At 57.8% G+C, this 19415-nt stretch overlaps 2 protein-coding genes across 2 annotated transcripts; both read right to left on the reverse strand.

Moving 5' to 3' along the window:
• Positions 1–4090: 4090 nt before the first annotated feature.
• On the reverse strand, positions 4091–19205 carry HOXB5 (homeobox B5). Its single transcript, XM_036341746.1, has 3 exons — positions 16983–19205; positions 6011–7258; positions 4091–5319 (listed from the first exon to the last, which is right to left on the reverse strand). The coding sequence occupies exons 2-3, from the start codon at positions 6573–6575 to the stop codon at positions 5072–5074; spliced, it is 813 nt and encodes a 270-aa protein (XP_036197639.1). The 5' UTR covers positions 6576–7258; positions 16983–19205; the 3' UTR covers positions 4091–5071.
• Positions 9040–16989, reverse strand: HOXB6 (homeobox B6). Its single transcript, XM_036341747.1, has 2 exons — positions 10514–16989; positions 9040–9519 (listed from the first exon to the last, which is right to left on the reverse strand). Exons 1-2 carry the CDS (start codon positions 10926–10928, stop codon positions 9260–9262), a joined length of 675 nt encoding a protein of 224 aa, XP_036197640.1. The 5' UTR covers positions 10929–16989; the 3' UTR covers positions 9040–9259.
• Positions 19206–19415: the final 210 nt, after the last annotated feature.

A 19415-nucleotide genomic window follows, 5' to 3' on the forward strand; every position in this document is an offset into this window, starting at 1 on the left:
CTGGGCCCCAGGGACGCTCAGAGAGATTTGTCCCTACTCCTTAAGGAGCCCCTATTTCTCCCCTCCCCCTGCTTGGTTTCTAGGCGGTGTCTGGGTTAATTAATATGGATGTGTAACAGTGCTGCAGTAATCGATAAATCCCGCTGTGGGCAGAGCCCAGCCTGAAATCTGATTACTCCCAGAATCTCCCAAAATGAAGAGAATGGCCAGTGGGCTCTCCCCTATCCAAAGGGAGGGGTTCTTGCCAGCCCTGTCCTCCCTGGTTGACCCAGGTTGGCCCCAGGCTGTGAAGTGCATGAGCCTTCTCCTCTCCGTCCCCGCAGGGACTGAGTGTGGGCGATTGCACAGTGCCGTCTGCCTGTCTTCTCCCTTGCTCTGAATCCTCAGCCTTCCACCCCGGCACCCTGACCCCAGGGATAAAGGGATCAGGGCCAGAAAGGAGCTTCCAACTTGTCTCTCCTCCCCACACCCTGCCTCACCAGCCCCGAGTGAATACCTTCTCACAGCCAGGGAAGGGTTAAGTGTCCCGGCTGCAGTTATGGAAAGGAAGCCAATGAAATATGGGCCCTCGGAACTCCAGGCCGGCTGGCTTTCCTGTTTACACTTCTTTATACTTCCTCCCACCCCTGTGGCCAAGGAGAAACAACACAAAACAAACAAACAAAAAACACAACCAAATAAAACAAAACAATCAAATTGTCTACTGAGTGATGGTCAGGCTGGCCTCCAAGGGGGAAAGGGAAACTTCAGCCTCAAAGTCCTGCTGCCGCCTCCTGGGCCCTGCCCGGAGGTGAGGGTGCGCTGTTGGCTGGGAGGCTGGGCGCAAGGATCTGGCCAGATGGCACCAGACGGCAGCTCAGAAGGTTGAGGCCTGAATCGAGAGGAAGCCGCGGTCGCTGGTAGGAGAGGAGGGGGTGAAAAGTCCCAGCAAGACCTGGAGAATGTCTTGAGGAAGGTGGGAGGGGAGGGTGGGGGTCTGGGGCAGAGGACTGAGCTCCTTTGCACCAAAGACCCCTGCTCACCTCTCATCTCCTCCTCAAACAGGTCCCTGTTGGGGTTCAAGGAAGACTGTTATCCAGAGACGGTTACTCAAGGGGAGAAGAGGAAAGCCCAGCAAGTGCGTCTTCTCCGGGACCGCTTAGAGCAGAAGACCTTCCAAGCGCTTTGGCCTCCGCAGCGGAAATGGGCAATCCGCCTGCTCTGGGCTGCTCTTTACCACTCCGGAAAATCTGTCTAGATATGCCCAGCACATGTCCTGGGCCGTAGGTCCCACACTCTTTATCAGAATTTGCAGAACTGACATGGGAGAGGGCCAAAAAATCTGCAGGGACGCAGGCCTGGTGGTCTGGCGTTTCTGAGAGAGGGGAGGCAGGCTCGAAACAGGATGGGGCTTCCCAGGAGGCCCCAGGTCGGATTCTGCCCCTGAGGCAATTTCCTCTGCACCTCACTCAACTCATCTGCCTTATCCACAGTGGAAGCCGGTGGAAGCTCTGGCCGACATGTATTATTATATTTGATATGCTGTTGGGAATCTTTTGGGAGAAGAGCCTCCTTTCCTCCTTTCCAAAGTGTACAAATGCCCCATCATTCTTGAGGAGATGGGTCTTCAAATCAGGGTGAGGACCCCAAGCTCTCTGTCCTTTCTGCTCTCAGAGCCTGTGAAGGCTCTCCTGTAAGTCAGGCCCATGCAGGGATTGAAGAGCTCAGGAAGCAGAGGGTAGCTGCGGGGACAGAGGGAGAGAGGGAGAAGGTCCTTTGAGGGGGAATGGAGGGAATCTTGTGACCCTTCCCTTGTCCCAAAGACCAGAAGCTTCTTAAGGTGCCACATGGTCCAATTCCAGGCACTATCCACAGGAATTGGTCAGCGGAAGCAAGAGCTGGCAGGCTGGCAAAAGCTGGAGTGACAAGGTGGTTGACCCAATAAGTCTCAAAATTGGGGGTCAATTTGGTGGAGAAGAGCCTCTGGTTTTTGGAAGGGTGACTTATCCTTGGAAAATAACAGGCTCCTGAGAGTCAAATAATGAAATCCCTTTGGTTTGTGGTGCCACAAAACAAAAGGGCATTTAAGGATCTGGTAGCGAGAGAGGAGAGGACGGGAAAGAAAGCACCTTTTCTATTTTCTCTCCCAGCTCCTGAGTCCCTTTTATCCCTCCAGACAGTTGGGTCTACTTTCTTGAGCAAGTTTTATTTGTGGAAGGATCTTCTGGGACCTACTTCAGCATCTAACCCCTCTAATCAGGGGGAGAAGCTCCCCGCTTCAGCCCACTGCAGCCCTGTCCGCTCTCCACTCTGATCTCAGGACCCTACTTAGAGCCCAGAAGAAGGGTAGGCTTGGGACCAACAGGCTGAAGTGGGGTGCAAAAGCGCCATGCTTCCCATCTTGGATAATCCTGATGAGGCTATAGAGAATCAGAGGTACCCCTTTCATGGGGTTCAAAGATCTGAAAACCAAAGAATATTCCAGTGCAAGCCAGCTGCCTTAGCCTTCTGGGTGCTTTTTCTCAGTTCAGATGTAGCCAGATAAAAGTGCCCAGCAGCGCACCCCCAACACACCCCTAACAAATGAATGCCATAAAGTTTCTTTCCTGGGGGTGGGAGACCTCTGTCTGAAGACCCAGCAGTGAATTGGCCCCCACAAGGGGCCCTTCTTTCAGTACCACACTCCCCTTATTCTTACCACCTACATTTCCAAGGACACTGAAGGAACCCACACAGACCCTTTCCCCCACAAAGAGTCAGACACTATTGCAAATAAAAAACCAGGCGCCCCCACCACTGAGACCTTATTGAACTAAATGCGCCCCCCCCCATTCAGACACCCAGTTGGTCAGATCTTGGTGCAAAAAGCAAAAAGCAGACCAAATTTCGCCCACTTATCCTATAGCCCTGTCGGAGGCAAGATTTCCTTCCCCAGTTCCAAGCCCCAACATTGCAAGGGGAGAAAGCAAAAGCTGGAAGCCACTTACTGCGGGAGTGCTGGGCCTCCGCTGCCGCCACTGCCTTCTGGGCTGGGAGAGCCCTCACCTACCTCTGCCCCCTTCCCCACCACAGCGAGCAGTTAAAGTGTCACTTAACATTCTGGAGAATGTGAAATATACCGTGCGGTGTCAACTCCCCAAAACCATAAAACTAACTTTATGGACCTCACGTGACTTTCTCGAGCCAGTGAGGGGTATCTGTCTGACTTCTCCGCGATTTTTACGATCTAAGTTCGAGATAAAACCCCTATCCATTTGACATCTAAATGTCATAGCGACTTTTGGGATAGTTTGCTATGGACAAAGGGGGACAAAGTCAAGGGGTGAGGGGGAAAGAGGGCCCAGTAGAGCCTCCAAGACCCTCTGCTGCCTCCTCACCAGCTTCCCCTCCCCCACAAGTCCTGTAAGAAGTTGGGCCAAGCTGGAAGGGATGTGCGGGTAAGTGTTCAGACTTGACTCTTGCGCTCAGGGTGGAGGCTGACTTGGATGGAGGAGGACTGGGCCCTGGCCCTAGGCCAGTCTGACTGGAGGGGGAACCAGGGGGTCTTCCAGGAGGGACCCCCCAACTCCTAATCAAGAGGGAAGGTCAGTTAGGCCCCTGGAGAGAGAGAGAGAGCCCTTGATAAGTGCAGAGAAGATTGAGGGTGAGGGAACCCTTTGAAATCCAGCGGATTTATTTATTTATTTGTTTTGCTTTAGTGGGTGGCAGAACTGAATTGGGATTTGGAGCTGGATACCCCAGTACCACTCCCAACTGGCCAGGAGCCTCCTGCTCAGAACTTAGGCCCAAATTACATTCCCTGAAGAGGTTTCAGGGGCTTTTCTGACCAGCTGGTGGAAGGCCAGGATGAAGTCCAGCTCAGCCTTTCCCTGCCCCGGCCCCAGGTGGGGTTTCTGGGCCTCAGTCCCCCAGGCGTGCAGGCCTGTCCTCTGGCCCAAGCACTGCTGAGCCAGCCAGGGGCTTAGGTAGTTGAGAGGGGCTGCTGGTGAGCATCCTGTTTTCCCTTCCCTGCTCCCCAGACCCATCAAGCATGGTCTAGGGTGTGCCCAGTGATGGGAGAGGCAGGCCCCTCAGAGAAAAGACAAGTGGAAGGGCAGTGGAGTAGGGGAAACATTTATTTGACTTTAAGGAAAGCTACAAACAAATACCAAAAGCGAATCACTGAGACAGGCCCGGCAAAGACAGATTTCACATGTAGCACAGCATCCACTCGCTCACTACAAATAGTCTTGGAAGCAAAATGGATAAGGGGGGGAAGGAGATGGGTCTACCCAGAGTATCCCCGTATTTACAAGCGTTAGGCCTCTCTACACCAGACCCATGGATTCACAGAGGAATACACAAGACATTTTACACTGAGGATTCTTTTTGTTTCCGTACACTCCCAGAGCAGGCCTGTGGGGCCTACCCAGGCGGCAGGAACTCAAATCTCACTATACACCTTCCCTCTTCTCAACATCACGGCTTTGGTCCTCCCTGGCCCCTTCGCACCCCGGGACCAAGCCACCAAGAGACTTGGGCCTGGGGAGTGGAGAGGGCGGAGGGAGAGGAGGGCGGAAAGAAACACAGTCATGGACTCCATCTCCGAGGCCAGCTCAGCTGGGCCCGGCACTGCGGAACCACCCCACCTCCACTGCTGCCCCTTAGAGAAGTTTCCAGCTGAAACTCAAAATACAGCGCTCATCCTTTTATAAATAAGTTAGAAGAACAAGATGGGGAGGGGAAAGTTCACATTACACATGCGAGTTTCTTTTCTTCCTGGGGGAAGGAGTGCAACCACGGACACGAACATTCAGAAACACTGGTGGATGTGGGGGGCGCGGAGGGGAGCCAGGAGCAGGGAGGGGAAATAATAATTATCATCATTATTAACAATAATAACAAGATCAACCAGTCCAGGAGAGAGGGAGCCACAGGAAGATCTAAGACCAAAGGAAACATGGTAACACAAGGCTGGGGCGAGGCAGGCGCATGGGATCCAGTCCCCAGCGGGCGGCGGCGGCGGCGGCGGCGGCGGCGCGGGGAGGCTCGGAGGGGCCGGGGCTGGGGGCGGCCAGGGCTCTTGGGCCGCCCAGGGCTCCTCCCAGAGGACTCAGGGCTGGAAGGCGCTGCCGGCTGTGGCCAGGCTCATACTTTTCAGTTTGTTATCTTTCTTCCACTTCATGCGCCGGTTCTGGAACCAGATCTTGATCTGGCGCTCGGACAGGCAGAGCGCGTGGGCGATCTCGATGCGCCGCCGCCGGGTCAGGTAGCGGTTGAAGTGGAACTCCTTCTCCAGCTCCAGGGTCTGGTAGCGGGTGTAGGCGGTCCGGGCCCTCTTGCCGTCAGGCCCGGTCATATCTGGAGCAGACAGAGCAGAGCCGCGAGGCCACGTTACTCGGGTTCAGGGAGGGGGGCCCCGGGTGGGAGGGGGGCGTGGAGCAGGACCCAGGCGTCCCCGGCCACCAGCTCGCTGCAGCGCCCATCCTCCCCACTCCTGAGGCCCCGAATCCGAGCTCGCTTTCTGCACCCTCTTCTCCTGCAGCCCCCACGTCTGCGGGCAGCGAAGCGCCCGGCTTTGTCTCTGGCTCCCTCCCTGCGCCTCACCCTGCGCTGGGCTCAGGCCGGCCCGCTGGCCCCCCGGAGGGAGGAGAGCGGCTGCACTTTGGCCCTGGAAAGCTGGACTCCTCGCCCCTCCTCTGCCGGTGGCAGCCTCAACATTTCGGTAGCGAGCAGGACCCTTCCCCACCTTCCAGAAACCCCATCCCTCATCCCAAAGCTAGTACCGCTGGGCGAATAAAACCCAAGCCGAGTCGGGGAACAAATTATTTAAAATACTCCTCCCCGACCCCCCCCCCCTCCCAGCTAAACACCTTCTTTGGCTCTGTCCCCGGAGCTGTGAGGACTCTCTTAGAGACTTCTGCCCCCCCTGGAAAAAATAATAAACCTCTATTTGAGGAAAGCCTACCGCTCCCCGCCCCGACCCCCACCCCCCAAACGCAGAGAAGGCACGGCCGAGAAGACACAAAAAAGAGGAGAGAGCCAGAATTACCATGGCTGATGTGCAGCTTCCTCATCCAGGGAAAGATCTGCGGAGTCTGCCCCTCGGGCGCGGCCGTGGAGGTGGCCATGGGCTCTGGCTGCGCCCGAGCCAGGCTCGGGCTGTTTAGCTGGCTCGCCGCTTCCTCTGGCTCCGAGGACGCGCTGGCCTCGTCTATTTCGGTGAAATTGGCGCTGGAGCTGGCCGGGGTCGCCTGGTCGGAGGGGGACGAGGCAGAGGGCTTGGCGCCGTGGCTGTCGCCGTTGGTGCAGGGCAGGGACTCGGGCGAGGACAGGGAGCAGCTCGACGCCGCTGGCCTGAAGCGGGGCTCCTGGGCGGGCGTGGGGAAGGCGCGCGAGCCCTCGCCCACCGCCGCCCCAAAGTGGCTGGAGGAGGCCGAGGAGCGGTTGACGCTGAGGTCCATCCCATTGTAATTGTAGCCGTAAGAGCCGGTGTGCATGGCAGCGGGATCCCTGTAAGAGCCGCTCAGAGAGCTGCCACTGCCATAATTTAGCAACTGATAGTCCGGGCCATTTGGATAACGCCCCGAGAAGGAGTTTACAAAGTAGGAGCTCATTTGGGTGATTTTGGAGGGCTTGATTTGTGGATCGTGGTCGTTATAACCCTGTGCTTCACGATTTATGATGTATTAATGAATTATAGCGATGCACTGTACTTCGTTTTGCTATGTATGCGGCCAAATATGGGGGGGGAGGTTGGAAGGGGGATGGGGGGGCGTTAGGGAATCACGTGCTTTTGTTGACCAGTCGTAAATTCTCACTGATGACCTCAAGAGGTAATTCATGCTCTATGGTTACAAATAATGACGATCCGAGAATCGTTAGGGCCGATTCAATGCGAGCCTCCGAGAGAGGGGGAAACAAGGAGAAGGGGGAGACGCCGGGAGAAGGCTGGCAGCGGCCTCTGAGCAGAGCGCGCCACCTCCCGGCAATCGGCGGGAGCGCCGGCCGCAGACCGCCATGGCGGCGGAGGCTGGCTGCCTCCCTGCTGGCTCCCCGAAAACTGTCAGGCGGGAAGGAAACCCGGCCTAGGGTCACCCGCAGGGTTGAGTCTTTGAGAGGAGGGACCCTTTTGAGCCTTTACTCACTTTCCTGGGAGTGTGGTTATTTCTCTCTAGTTGTGTTCTTCGCTCTGTCATTATTATTTTAACTCTGGATGAGATGATCAGACATTGAGTTGCTTTTCCCTCACTCTGGTTTTTGCAAGTCTCCGGGTAGGGCGCGGAAATAGGAGAGAGGGCTGGAAGATGGGTGTGGGAAACAATTACTGACACGGAATACCCACACCCTCACACACCAGCCCGGCCTGGCCTGCTTCCTACGGGGCTGCCGTGGCCCATCCACAGCCCTCAGGCCAAGCAGGCAGGGCTGGGCCGAGTGTTGGAAGGAAAAACTTTCGCTTCTCCTGTGTCTCTTAGAATTTGGGAATCCTCTTCTCCACCTCCTTCCCACCCTTAGCCCAGCCTGGGGAATGGCAGAGCCGGCCAGGGACCCCGAGGAGGAACCTGGCTGAGGCTAAACGGCCTAATTGTCAGGGAAAAACGGAGGCGGCGACCGCATCGGGGGACTGGGGTCTGGGTGGAAACGAGGTTTTCAGAGTTCGGGATCAGGCAGGAGCCTTTCGCCTCCGCACCAGATGCCTGCTATGGCCTGTGGAGGCCCCTCGCTAGCGTCTGGGTACTTTCTGAATGTGCCCCGCGGCCGGCCCATGCCTTCCCCAGGAAGAGGTTCCAAGGACCAGCAACGCCTTGCTGAGCCCGCTGGGCGGCCAGAGACAAGCCGCAGCTGGGCCCCTTCTGCCGATAGGCTATTTTCTTTAAAAATAAAAAAAGGGAGAGAGAGAGAGAGAGAGGAGGAAGAAAGGAAAACAGCGTCCACAGCTTGACGCCTGGGCGCGGGTGGGGATAAGAGAGAATGGGTCGTTTTGGGTAGATTGGATGAGAGCAGACTAGCCTGCCCCCTAACCTGGCCCCCTACTCTCAGGTTTCCCAAGGAGGAGAAAGTCCTGCCCTTCCGCCAGCGCCCGGCCTGCCCCTGGCTTCGCATCCCCCTCCTTGTCACTGAACTACTTAAGGCAGGAAAAGGCGCCTGGAGCTTTCAGCTTCGGGGGAAGAGATATCGCACGACCCTGATTTGGTCGGTCTCCGAGCCACAAGCCAAGAGCCTGAGGTCCAAGGCCAGCAGGGATCGGGCCATGTGGACAGGCCAAAGGCCACGGCCTCGGAGGACCAAAAAGCGCTGCTCGGGCGCGAGACCCTCCTGGCTCAGTGTCTACAGGAGCTGGGGCTAGGGGGCCTGGGTGGCGTCCCTCCTGCCACGGGCAAACGGGGAATGCTGCAGAATACGAGGGAAACGGCCCTTCTGGGTCCCCCAAGTCTGCACCGAGAGAGGCCGTTCGGAGCCCCAGCACCGGCGAGGCGAGCGGCGCTGGAAGCTCCAGCCTTTATCTCAACTGTAACTTCCGAGTCCAGCCAGGCCCCGGGGCCGGGCCGCGGGCGCTGCAGCCGGTGCGGCCGAGTTTCCGGCCCGGGGGCCGCGGGGTAGCCGCGGGGGTGGGGGCGTGGCCGGCAAGAGCAGAGGTGACCAAGCGGCGAGTTTTTATGTCTTTATTATTATCATCATCATCATCATTATTAATAATATTAATATTATTACGGAAGTATTTCACGTCCAGAGCTAAGACAAGACTACAAACACAACACATAGAAAATTAATAAAATAGAACTTTGTTTTCTTCTCAGGCTCCTCTTCTTGCTTCTAGGTAGTATGTGCTCCTTCCAGTGGCTTCGGGGAGGGACTGGGCCAGAGGTCTGGGGTCAGGGAGTCTTCGAGGCCCCCGCTGAGGGGGCTGCGAAGCTACCATTGAACCGTGCACGGGGGGACGGGGGCGAAATGAGATGCGACACGGACAAGAGTGTTTTTGCTCTGCTTCCAGGAAACCTCGAGTGAGTCCGGTCCTCAGTTCTCACGGGGCGGGGGGAGGGAGCCTGGTCAGGCGGAGGCGGGTGCGGCGGGGAGGGAGGGGGCCCGAGGGGGGCCGGGTGGGCTCAGGCTGCACCGCCTTCCGGCACCCGCCAGAGCTCTGCGGGCGGGGGCGACGCGGGGAGCCCTGGGCCCCGCCCGTCTCGTGCTGGGGAGCGGGTCCCCAGGCGCCCCCCGCCCGCAGAGCCTTCTCCAGAGCTCCAAGGCCCTCGGCTGCCCACAGGCCTCTCCCTTCGCGCCCCCGGCCTTCCCAGCGCCTTCACTCCGCGGGCTTCTCCTCCTCCTCCTCCGCACTGAGCTGAGCCGCGCTGAGCAGTTTGCTCTCCTTTTTCCACTTCATGCGCCGGTTCTGGAACCAGATCTTGATCTGCCGCTCGGTCAGGCACAGGGCGTGCGCGATCTCGATGCGCCGCCGCCGCGTCAGGTAGCGGTTGTAGTGGAACTCCTTCTCCAGCTCCAGGGTCTGGTAGCGCGTGTAGGTCTGGCGGCCGCGCCGGCCGCTGGGCCCAAAGGAGGAACCTGTTACGTAGAGAGGAGATGCTGAGGCCTGGGCTCACCAGGGCCAGGGCTCCCTTTCCCACTCGACCCTCACACAGGGGCTCCAGCCCGTCCCGGGGCGCCCTTCCCTCCCCGGGTCCCTGCAGCGCCCCCTCCAGATGCCCTCCGGGCCTCCTGGGCCTGCGCCTCCCTAGCCTTTCCGTGGGGGGAGGGGAGGAGCAGAGCAAAACTCCCACCTGAGCCGCGGGGGAGGGGCTGCAGAAGCGGCGCCCAGGTGTGTCTGCTCCCAGCTGCCTCTTCTCTTTGCAGGCATCTAGCCCCCACCCCCACCCCCCACCCCCACCCCCGGTGACAGATTCCAGCCCCTAATCCGCAATGACGTGGATCGATCCACAGTGGGCATTAACGGCTCCTCACTCTCTTGTCCCGCTAATGGACATCAATTTGGGACTTAAGGCCCACAGATAATCCACCCTGAGACCCCGGCGCCTGCCTCTCCCACTCACCCCCTCCGTCTGCTCCCACTCTTTCCCGTCCCCTTCTTCTCCTCCTTCCTCTGACGACCGCCCCTTTCCTGGTGCCTCATCCTTCGCCAGCCCCCCACCCCCAGGGAAACAGTGCGGGACAGACTCCGCTCTCCCCTGCCAGCGTCACACCGCCCCCTTCCCGTGACGCACTAGGGTTTTAGTGCAACCGTCTTGGGGTGGGGGGCCGACCAGGACTTGGGGCCCCGGGGAAAGCCAAGCCCGTGGCTGCGACCCCGGGTTGGCCTGGCCCCCTGGCTCGGCGGGCCCCACTCGCTTCCCTGGCTCCGAGTGCGGCTGGGACTTGGCAAACTTTCTAACTCCTGGGGGTGAGAGGGCAGCGCAGGGGACCCTGGACAGGCGCCCCGTCTCCCCTTCGATCCTAACTGAGATGCCCAGCCGGCACCCAGTGAGAGAAGGGGGGGCCCACTAGTTCTGTCTCCCGGGGCGGGCGCCCGCAGGGACCGCGGCCGCGGCGGCGCCTCACTCACTGTTGCACGAGTTCATCCGCTGCATCCACGGGTAGACGGGCGTGGAGCACTTCTGCTCGTCGGGCTCGCCGAACACGCTCTTGTCCTGCGCGCAGTCGGACTTGCGCGGCTCGGGGAGGAAGGGGGGCGGCTCGTCGGCCCCGGAGAGCGCGCAGGCCGACTCCTTCTCGCGGTAGAAGGCGGGCGCCGGGCCGTAGTCGCAGGGCGCCGCTCGGCCGTAGCCGCCGCCCGCCGGCGGGTAGTAGGAGGAGGCGGCAAAGCCCTTGTCCTGGCCGGGCGCGGGCCCGTAGGGCGCGGGGTAGTGCCGCAGCGGGTCCGCATAGCCGGAGGAGTAGAGCGGGAGCTGGCCCAGGAAGGACTCCTGCCCGCTGGCCAGAGTGACGGGGAAGGTGGAGTTCACGAAATAGGAACTCATTGGGAGGGAGGCGCGCGGCCGCTGCTGCTCCGCCGGGCTTATGATTTGTTGTGTTTTATAGTCCGAGCGCCGCGCCTATTAGTAGTATATCTGAGATTGGGTTTTCGCTGAGGGGGGATGGCGAGGTGCCAGTGAGGGCCAGAAGGAAATACAAGCATCTGATCCGGCGCTGACCAATGGCAGAGGCAGGAATTGTCAAATAGCACCCAGGAGGAGCGCGGCCCGCGCGAGGGACCCGCGCACAAACCTATCAACCTTTTTTTTCCCTCCTTCTTCTCCTTCTCCTTTCTCTCTCTCTCTCTCCCTCAACAACACTACGCGTTCTGTTCCCTCTACGTAGGATCTGCGAGAGAGACGTCTGTGCGGGAGGAGGGAGCTTTGGTGGAGACCACCGCATCCCCCAGTGATTAAATAAATCTCCCCCTCCCTCCCCACTCAGGATAGGAAAAAGTTAATTGTGTTTTCAGGAAAGTTAACCCCTGCGTGGCTTGAGCCCCATTCCCCCCAAGGGAAGGGTGGGCAGCCATCCCTGAATCTCACATCTCAGGCCAGCCAGGAGAGAACCAAAGGCGGTTTATTTCTAGGGGTTTGTGTTGGTCGAAGGGGAGAAGAGTTCGCCGCTAACTAGCATCCCTTCAGAGAGAGAGAGAGAGAGAGAGAGGCGAAAAGGAAACCATCCCCTTCCCAGGTTTTGAAGACAACCCTCTTCCCCTTGTTTCTCAGATCCACTCTATCTCTTCCAAGCCTGGGATTATGATTCCTGCTTCTCCACAGCTCTCGTGGTCTGAGAGGCAGGCCAGAGCCTGCTGCCCAGAGGACCCCGAAGGCCGGTAAATGGGAGGAGGGTCTGAGCTTAACCTTCTCCTGGCTCTGCAGCTGGGTTAGGAGCCTCCTGGGCCGCTATGGCTGCTCCTCAAGACATCACGCCTGGGTCTAGTGTGCACGCTTGCTCTGGGCACAGGAAGGGGCGATGGGGAGAGGGTCTAGTCCTCTCCACTTAGGGATAAAGAGAGGGGGCGTGAGGGGCGTCCCCCAGCCTGGGTTTGTCTGATCACTTATCCTGCCTGCAACCTTCACCCCCACAAAGACATGAAAATATCCTGGGCGACAGATGCTTAGGAATCAAGGTTGTCTCAGAAAGAGGGTATAGGAGAGAAATTGGTCCTCCTCTAAGTTGGGGTCCTCAAACCCTCCTGATAGTGGAGGCGATTAGAGACCACCAGGAAGAGAGGGGTCCTCACACCTTTTCCAAGTCTCTCCAGAAGCTGGCCGTTCTTTTTAAAATTAATTCTTTCCCCAGACTTCATTTTGGTTTAGTTGTATAAGGAGGGAAGAGGGTTTGGGTCTCAGCAGGCAGCTTAGAACTATCAGCCCACATCCCCTCTCCAGATGCTCACCACCCTCTGTCTCTCAGCATCTCTACCGTCCCTCCCACCCCCCTCTCATTTTTGCAGCACCCGCTTTGCTGCAGTACAAGCTTGCGTGTGTGAGAGTGCAGGTCTCTGGCTCTCGTCTGAAGAAAGTGAACATTGACGCCAGGCTGGAAGACAGCCACCGTGTGTGTTCAAAATTCTAATATTCACGTAGAGGATGTCAAGGGGGACCACCTTCAGACCTGGAGCTGGGCATGGGCCAGGGTGTGGGGCAAAAGCTGATGAGGGGCCAGGCTGCGCCTCCTCTCTACCTTGCTCTCTGGGCTCCTTTCTATGGGCCAGCTCTACCCACTAAAGGTGGGACAAGACACTAGGGGAAAATGGCAGAGGGCTGAGGTTGGTGACTAAGGGTGGGTACTTGTTTGGTTGCAAAATGGCCTACAAGGCTTCCTGAACTCAGGACAACATCTAGGTTGCCCCTTCATGGCCAAGTGGTGAGCCCTTCCTACCCTGACTCTGCAGTCGTTTTATCAAGATTTAAGAAAAACAAACTCAAGCCCTCGAATGCTGGAGCATCATAAATGTTCCAATCTAGCTATGATTGGGCCCATTCCCACAGAGGCACGTGGAACATTCGGGCGAGGTGAGCGAGTGCCTGTGTGCACCTCCCCCCTCCCTGCCACTGAAGCTGGGCCATGGGTTCCAGCCCTCGCTGTCCCCTCGCTGGCCACTATGTCCACGGCTTGGGACTGGATGGTGTAGGCTTGCCGGTGGAGTTTGGACAAAGTAAGATTCCCCGGTGAGAGAAGCAGGAAAATGATCCCCTTATCCTTCGAGAGAGTCACAGCCCCAAATTAACCTCACCTCTGCAGGTTGCCTGTCGGGAGATGGAGCCGAAAAGGCAGGGCCTGGGCGCCTGTAGTCCAGCATGAAAGGAAATAGCGCCTCATCGCTCTTATCTAAACCCAGAGGTATTTATGAGCGTTTATTCCTCTGATCCGTTTGTTTGGGAGAAAGAGCAGGCAGGCAGAGCTGGGCCAGAGGCCGCCTGGTTCCTGGAGCCAGATCTCTACGAATCTGTCTGTGGTTCAGTCCACTGTCCCATCTGTCTGTCTCCAAGGGGGAATATGTAAATACACAGCAGCGGGCACAGCCGGCTGCCCGTCTGGGGGGGGGGGGGTCCTCTCCCTGCTTCCATGAGGAAGCATGCGTATGGAGAGGTGGATAGAAATGTGTACCAAGTCTTGAGTACACAACAGGATTGCACAGAAACCTCACTGGCAGGGTTTATAATTGTAGTTTTCTGTGCTTCGAATCTGCAGCCCTGTGGACGCACACACGTTCCAGCTCCCAGGGAAATGCCTCAGTTGTGTTCAGCTCAGGAGGAAAATTCTCTGTACCAGGGAGGGGTATCTTCCTGTATGTGTGTGGAGGGGAGGGGAGCGGGGATTAGACATTGTCCAGGCTTCCCCTTTCCTCTCAGCTACAAAGCGCCCCCCCCCCAGCTCTTTGGGTTGTGGACACCTTCCCCCACACCCCACTTGTAACTCTGGCCGGGGTGTGGCAAGTTGAAACAGGTCTACCCAATTCTGTGAGTCTCTGGGTTTGGGAAGCATAAACGTTCCCAGAGGAAGCAACGTGATGGCTCCCAACCTTTGCGAGCAGTTTAGACGGAACAGGCCCTTCACACGGGCCGGTCCAGAGCTCGGCGCCAGGACCTCATTTTCATATGCAAATGAACCACCTTGTCTCTGATCTGGGGGTGGGGAGGGCCGCGGTGCCCAGTTCCCGCTCCCCCCACCCCCAGGTCCGCCAGCGCTCTAGGAGCCCCGCAGTGTTTCCACCCTCGGTACCAGCCACCTTCTCCTCCCCACCTGACCTCTGGATTACCCACAAGAAAAAGCCTGATGGGGGGGGGGGCCGATCCCGGCGGGGCGCGCTCCCTCGGGCCTCCCGCACCGGGCCGGGCCTTCCAGCTGCAGGAAAACCGCTCTGGCTGCCGAGGGCGCTGGGGGCGGTAGCCCTGGCGTTTGCCCTCAGCCCGCCGGGCCCCTCCAGCTCCAGGCCAGACCCTAGTAACACCTCGGCCTGCCCGGCACCGCAGGCAATTTCCTGGAGCCCCCGCCCAGGAGCCGGGGCCACCGCACCTTGAAAGGGACGGCCAGGGCTTCCTCCTGGGGCTTGAAAGCCCGAGCTAATCAGTAACCCGAGAGACAGGGGCCAATATTCAAACGCGGCGGCCGCGGCGCGGACCCCCGCCCTCGCCACCCCTTCTGGGAAGGCGGGTGTGAGGGGTCCGGCAGGAACGAAAATCCCCATGGTTTGGTTCCTCGGTGATTGAGCTGTACCCCAATTTCCCCCCAAAGCATCTTTGTCGATTATTTCGCTTGAAACGATTGAGAATGAGGGAGGGGGCCCCCACTCACTTGCAGACACCGACCGTTTCCAGAAAATTTGGCTCAATTCCTTCCTCACCGATTCGCCAGCCAAGGAGCTGGCAAGACCCACCGCCAACCGGGAGAACACAGACCCGGTTGTCTTTTGACAACCGAGTGGAACTGCCGGGCCGGCGCCTCCTCTGCGGGCCCCTCCCTTGGCCAAAAAGAAAACCAAATAAACCTTGAACAGCCTTGGCCTCGGATCTCCCGAGAGGCCCGGAGGATCCCCCCTAGCGCCCGCGGTGGGTGGATGGGGGGCTCCCGGGTTCAGGGCCCCCCGCCCGCGGAAGGCGGCATCAGTCCCTTTAAATATGCCCTAGAAAACGCCGCTTCCCCGGCCAGCCGCAAGGTTCGGAGCCAGGATGGGGCGGGCGAGGGGGAGGGGACACTAGTTCTCTAGTCCACACTCGGGCGGGGGGAACCGGGGTCCGACGGGAAGCGACAATCTGGGCCCGAAGTCCCCGAATCCCGCCAAACCTCAGCGCCCGGGCTCCAGGCGTCGGGCACGGTACAGGCAGCATCGCGGGGCTCGCGGCGCCGAAGCCGCATGTCTCCGAACGGACGGTAGATGGCAGCAAACCGCATAATTTGGATCACAGCAAACTAAGGGATGATTTATACCCCGCCGAGACTACAGGAGAAAAAGACCTTCCGTCCGGGTGGGTCTGGGGGGGTTTTCCCTTTGAGAATAGGCTCCAAGTGCCGTGGGTGGTAGCCGAGACCTTCTCTGGCTATGCGCAGCGCGGGGTGCCCCCCCCAGCCCCCCAATCCGGCCTGCTGGGAGGACATCCACCTGGGCCTCCAGGGACCCCTCCCGCGCCACAAGTGGCTGAGTCCCTCTCTGCCAGCTCGGGACCCAGAGGGCCAGTATCCCCGGACACAGCCTCCTTAGGCAACCAGGGGCCTGAGGCTCCACACTCGGCCTCTGGTCTGTAGGAAGAGAGAACCATCGCCTAATCGTGCAAACCAAACTGAGCCAATCTCTCCAGAGTCGCTGATCTCCTGGCTTGCAGCTTCCTCAGAAGCCCTCTCGCTCTATTTTAAGTCCACACCCAGAGGCTTGCACCGTCTTCCGCCCCCACCAGCTACTTTCGGAATCTCCGTCTCCGGCCCAAAGCTTCCCTTCACCCCCAGAAGGCCTGGCTGGGGAATGAAATCTGGCGCCCGAGGGACAGGACTAGCTGTCTGAGCTCAGCGCCAGGCAGCTCTCTAGTCCGGACACCATTAGGCCCCCTAACTGCGTTTTCTTTTTATTTTCTTCTCCCCCCCCTTTTTTTTTTTTTTTAATTTACAAGCCTTAAACAACAACACACGGAACAGCTTCTTCACAATCACCAGGTTTAGATCCAGGAAAGTTTGAAATGTTTCAACATCAGTTATGCAAATGGCAATTTTCTCCTCCACCGAAACCCACACCCCCCAAACCAACAAAACACAAGTAATAGCATCAGCGTCGCACAGAAACCAGCACATTGTAACCTACCGCGTTGAACACCACAACATGGTCTCCCTGCAGAGCCAGGCTCCCTCCTCCGGGAGTGGCCAGAGACCTGGGCATTCTCAGGCAGGCTGAGGGGAGGGGAGTACCTCCATTTAGGTGCCTCCACTCACAGCCCTTTAATTTCAGAAATGTCTCCAAAGAGAGAGAATGAGCGTGTTTCTCCGTAAATTGTTCTTTCTGTCTCTCTCTAGCCGCCTCCTTGCCCGCCATGGCCTCTGCGGAGATTCCAGGCCCTCCAGAGACCAGGACGGCCCTCCGCGCCACCGCCCCTCGTGCCAATGCTGCCGGGAAACTGCCGACACCCGAACCGGGCAAGAGAACAGCGTAGGGGCAATTGGGGGGGAGGCCAGAACGAGGGAGGGATGGTGGGAGGAGGGGGTGGAGGCACAAACCCACAGAGGCTGTAGCCACCGGCTTCTTCGAGTGCCCTGAAGCCCAAACACCCCCATCCTCCCTTTGGCAGCCCCCTCGCTTGAGCCTCTCCTCCCGGCTTAAAAAGCCGACTTAGAGCTCGCCTCTGTGGCCCCTTTCGGGTCCTCCTCCCATCTTCCCTGCCTTCGTTCCTCCTCCAGGAAGCAGCCACCCTTCTCTCTACCGCCGAATTTCCTGGGAAGCCTCTCCCTGCAGCACCCCGAGGTGGGGTTCAGCCCCATCTTGGACAGGGGAGGGGGGAGACAAACCCAAGCCCCACCTACAAAATCGAGGCAAAAGAATAAGAAGAAAATTGTAGAATCTCCCTTACCTTTGCAGACCTTGAGGCTTCTGTCCTCCGATTGAAAGGGGTGGGGAGGAAGGAGGGGGGAAAAAAGAGCGTTCGGTTTCTTCTTCATCTTCCAGATAATATTGTCCCAACCTGAGAGCCGTCGCTTGCCCTTCTCTGACTTGGGAGAGAGGGTGTTTCGTTTTTCTGATATTTGCATAGAAAATGGAGTAAGTTCTGGCTTTGAAAAATGGTATCAGCCTGCAGTCCTGGGCAGATTGTCCATTTACCCTCCATGATGACTAAAATCCCAGATCAGCAAGGAAATTAACTTAGGAATTAAAATTATTTTAGGTCCTCTCTTTTGTGTAATTCCCACCCTTCCTTCCCCCCTCTCTCTCTTCTTTCCTCTCCCCCTCTCTCTTCCTCTCTCTCCCTCTCTCTTTTGCTTGATCGAACTGATACTGAAGTATAAAAATATCAAGAGTCTGGAGACCCTCAAGGACGACAGTGCTCCGACCTAGGTGTGGTGTCCAAAAGAATGCTGCATTATAACCACCAGGGAAATGATAAAAAGTTCATGTTCACGATCGCCCGGCCACATGACCGGCGCCGGCCAATCGCTGGATTCAACCACTCATAAACTTCTATCACAAAGTTGTAAATTTTCATAAAACAACAAGGAATTTATTGCATTTCTTCATGGCTGCTCCACCAGCAACCCTTTTCTCAGTCGCCATCTTCTTTTCTTCTCCTTCTCGCTTTTTTTGGGAAACCCCACCCTAAGAAGGGGTGATATTTGGGGTGCAGGCAGTCAGGTCGAGGAGCCACAAGGGTCCAGCTGGGAAGGGGGTTCTTTTTGGAACCTCCCTATTCTCACAGGAGCTCTGCCCCCTCTTCTAGTAAAAACTCACCCCAAATACTCCACACGGGGACTGTTCTGAGCCAATTTGGGGGTTAGTCGGGAGCAGCAGCTGCTGTTCTGAGTTGCCAATTGCATCGAGGTAAAATGAAAGCTTCCGTGCCCCCCTCTGCTTCTCTGAACGCCCCCCTCATTCCTAACTCTATTAATGGCGGGACCCCACCTGTGAGGCTGCAGCATTGTGGGTGTGGGGGCCCTAGATCCCCTGGGCCCTAGTTTTCCCCCAGGGAGGAAAGGTGGCCCTGATGGAGGGCTAGGCAGATGTGCAGCAACCAGATTCTCGCCTCTGCACCCCACGAATTGGAGGAGGCTAAAGCGGGGTCCCTGCTTCTCCCACCCAAATGCCCACACGCCCAGGTTCCCAGGGACAACTCCATGTGCTCTCCGGGGGGTTCTGCGGCCATTAATGGGGGGAATTGCAGGTTTAGGGGCCTTTTACTTACAAATCCCAATCAAACAGATTTTAAAACGTGCTTCCCTTCCCATCCTCTTCCTTCAGTCCGCCAACCGCAGTTCTTTCCATTGAAATAAAAATCCAGGGTTGATCATCGAATACACACTCCAACTCGGCGCCGGCGCCCCAGGTCCAGCTTCGGAGGTGCCAGCCTCCGGGGCTTTGTCCCTCAAATAGGGAGTCGTCTTTTGGAGCAAAAGCAACCCCAAGAACCACGCCATGCACCTCCTGTTTCTCAGCCCCCCCCCCAAACCCTCCGCCGGTATTTTGAATTAAGCTCCTGGCGCCCCAATTCTGGAAACGAAATAACTCCCCCGCCAATGTTTCTCTTTTCTCTCTCTTTCTCTGAGCTCCGGAGGAGACTGCAGGTTGCTGGCGGCGCCAAAAGCGAGCCGAAAGGCGCCGAAGAAGCCGGCGGCGAAGGGGCGGGCGGCGCCCGGGCGCCGGGACGCGGCCACACCAGCCGGTAAATTCGCGCGGCCCAGGCTCTCCTTCTCTCCACTCGGCCCCCAGCCCCCATTTTAAAGTTTTATCCGGGTCACTGTGTTAATTTAGGACATATACGTGAAAAGACATGGAAGTGAAAATGAATGGAAATAAAATGACCGCATGGATCTTGCAGAAAATATCTGCCGATTGAGCTGGGAGCGCCTGGCGTTGGAGGCCTCCCCGGATTCCTGCTTCTGGTCTGGCCGCAGCCCCACGCCGCCGGCCAGGAATCCCAAGAATCGGAGGGGAATTGGGTGGTCATTTTCCCTTTCCTTCCGCGCGTCCTCCGCATGGGGCCCAGCACTTTGCAAGTCAGCTGGAGCCCTGGCGGCACTGCCCAGCCCTCGGCCTGGGGGAAGGCCTGGCGGGGAAGTTTGTGGAAGTGCGAGGGTTTAGTGAGGTTTGTTTTGTGATTGTGTGCGATTGAGCATGTGGGCTCGGGATGTGTTTACTTGGGGGGCAGGGGGGATGTGAATCTGTGTGTTTATAAGCCAATGTGTGAATGTACGCTGGTATGTATAAATGTGTCTGGCAGCGAGTGTGAATCTGTGTTTACTTGTGAGTGTGTGTGAACATGAGTGCATGTATCTGGGCATGAAGTTGGGATGTG

Source organism: Myotis myotis, unplaced genomic scaffold, assembly GCF_014108235.1.
Source record: "Myotis myotis isolate mMyoMyo1 unplaced genomic scaffold, mMyoMyo1.p scaffold_m19_p_17, whole genome shotgun sequence".
Lineage (NCBI taxonomy): Eukaryota > Metazoa > Chordata > Mammalia > Chiroptera > Vespertilionidae > Myotis > Myotis myotis.

Bases quoted from the DNA above. Each gene is read 5' to 3' on its own strand.
- HOXB5 (XM_036341746.1), bottom strand. From the start codon at position 6,575: ATGAGCTCCTACTTTGTAAACTCCTTCTCGGGGCGTTATCCAAATGGC. The intron at 5,320-6,010 runs GTAATTCTGGCT...TGTCTGCTCCAG, and splicing joins GAAGCTGCACATCAGCCATG to ATATGACCGGGCCTGACGGC.
- HOXB6 (XM_036341747.1), bottom strand. From the start codon at position 10,928: ATGAGTTCCTATTTCGTGAACTCCACCTTCCCCGTCACTCTGGCCAGC. The intron at 9,520-10,513 runs GTGAGTGAGGCG...TCTACGTAACAG, and splicing joins GCGGATGAACTCGTGCAACA to GTTCCTCCTTTGGGCCCAGC.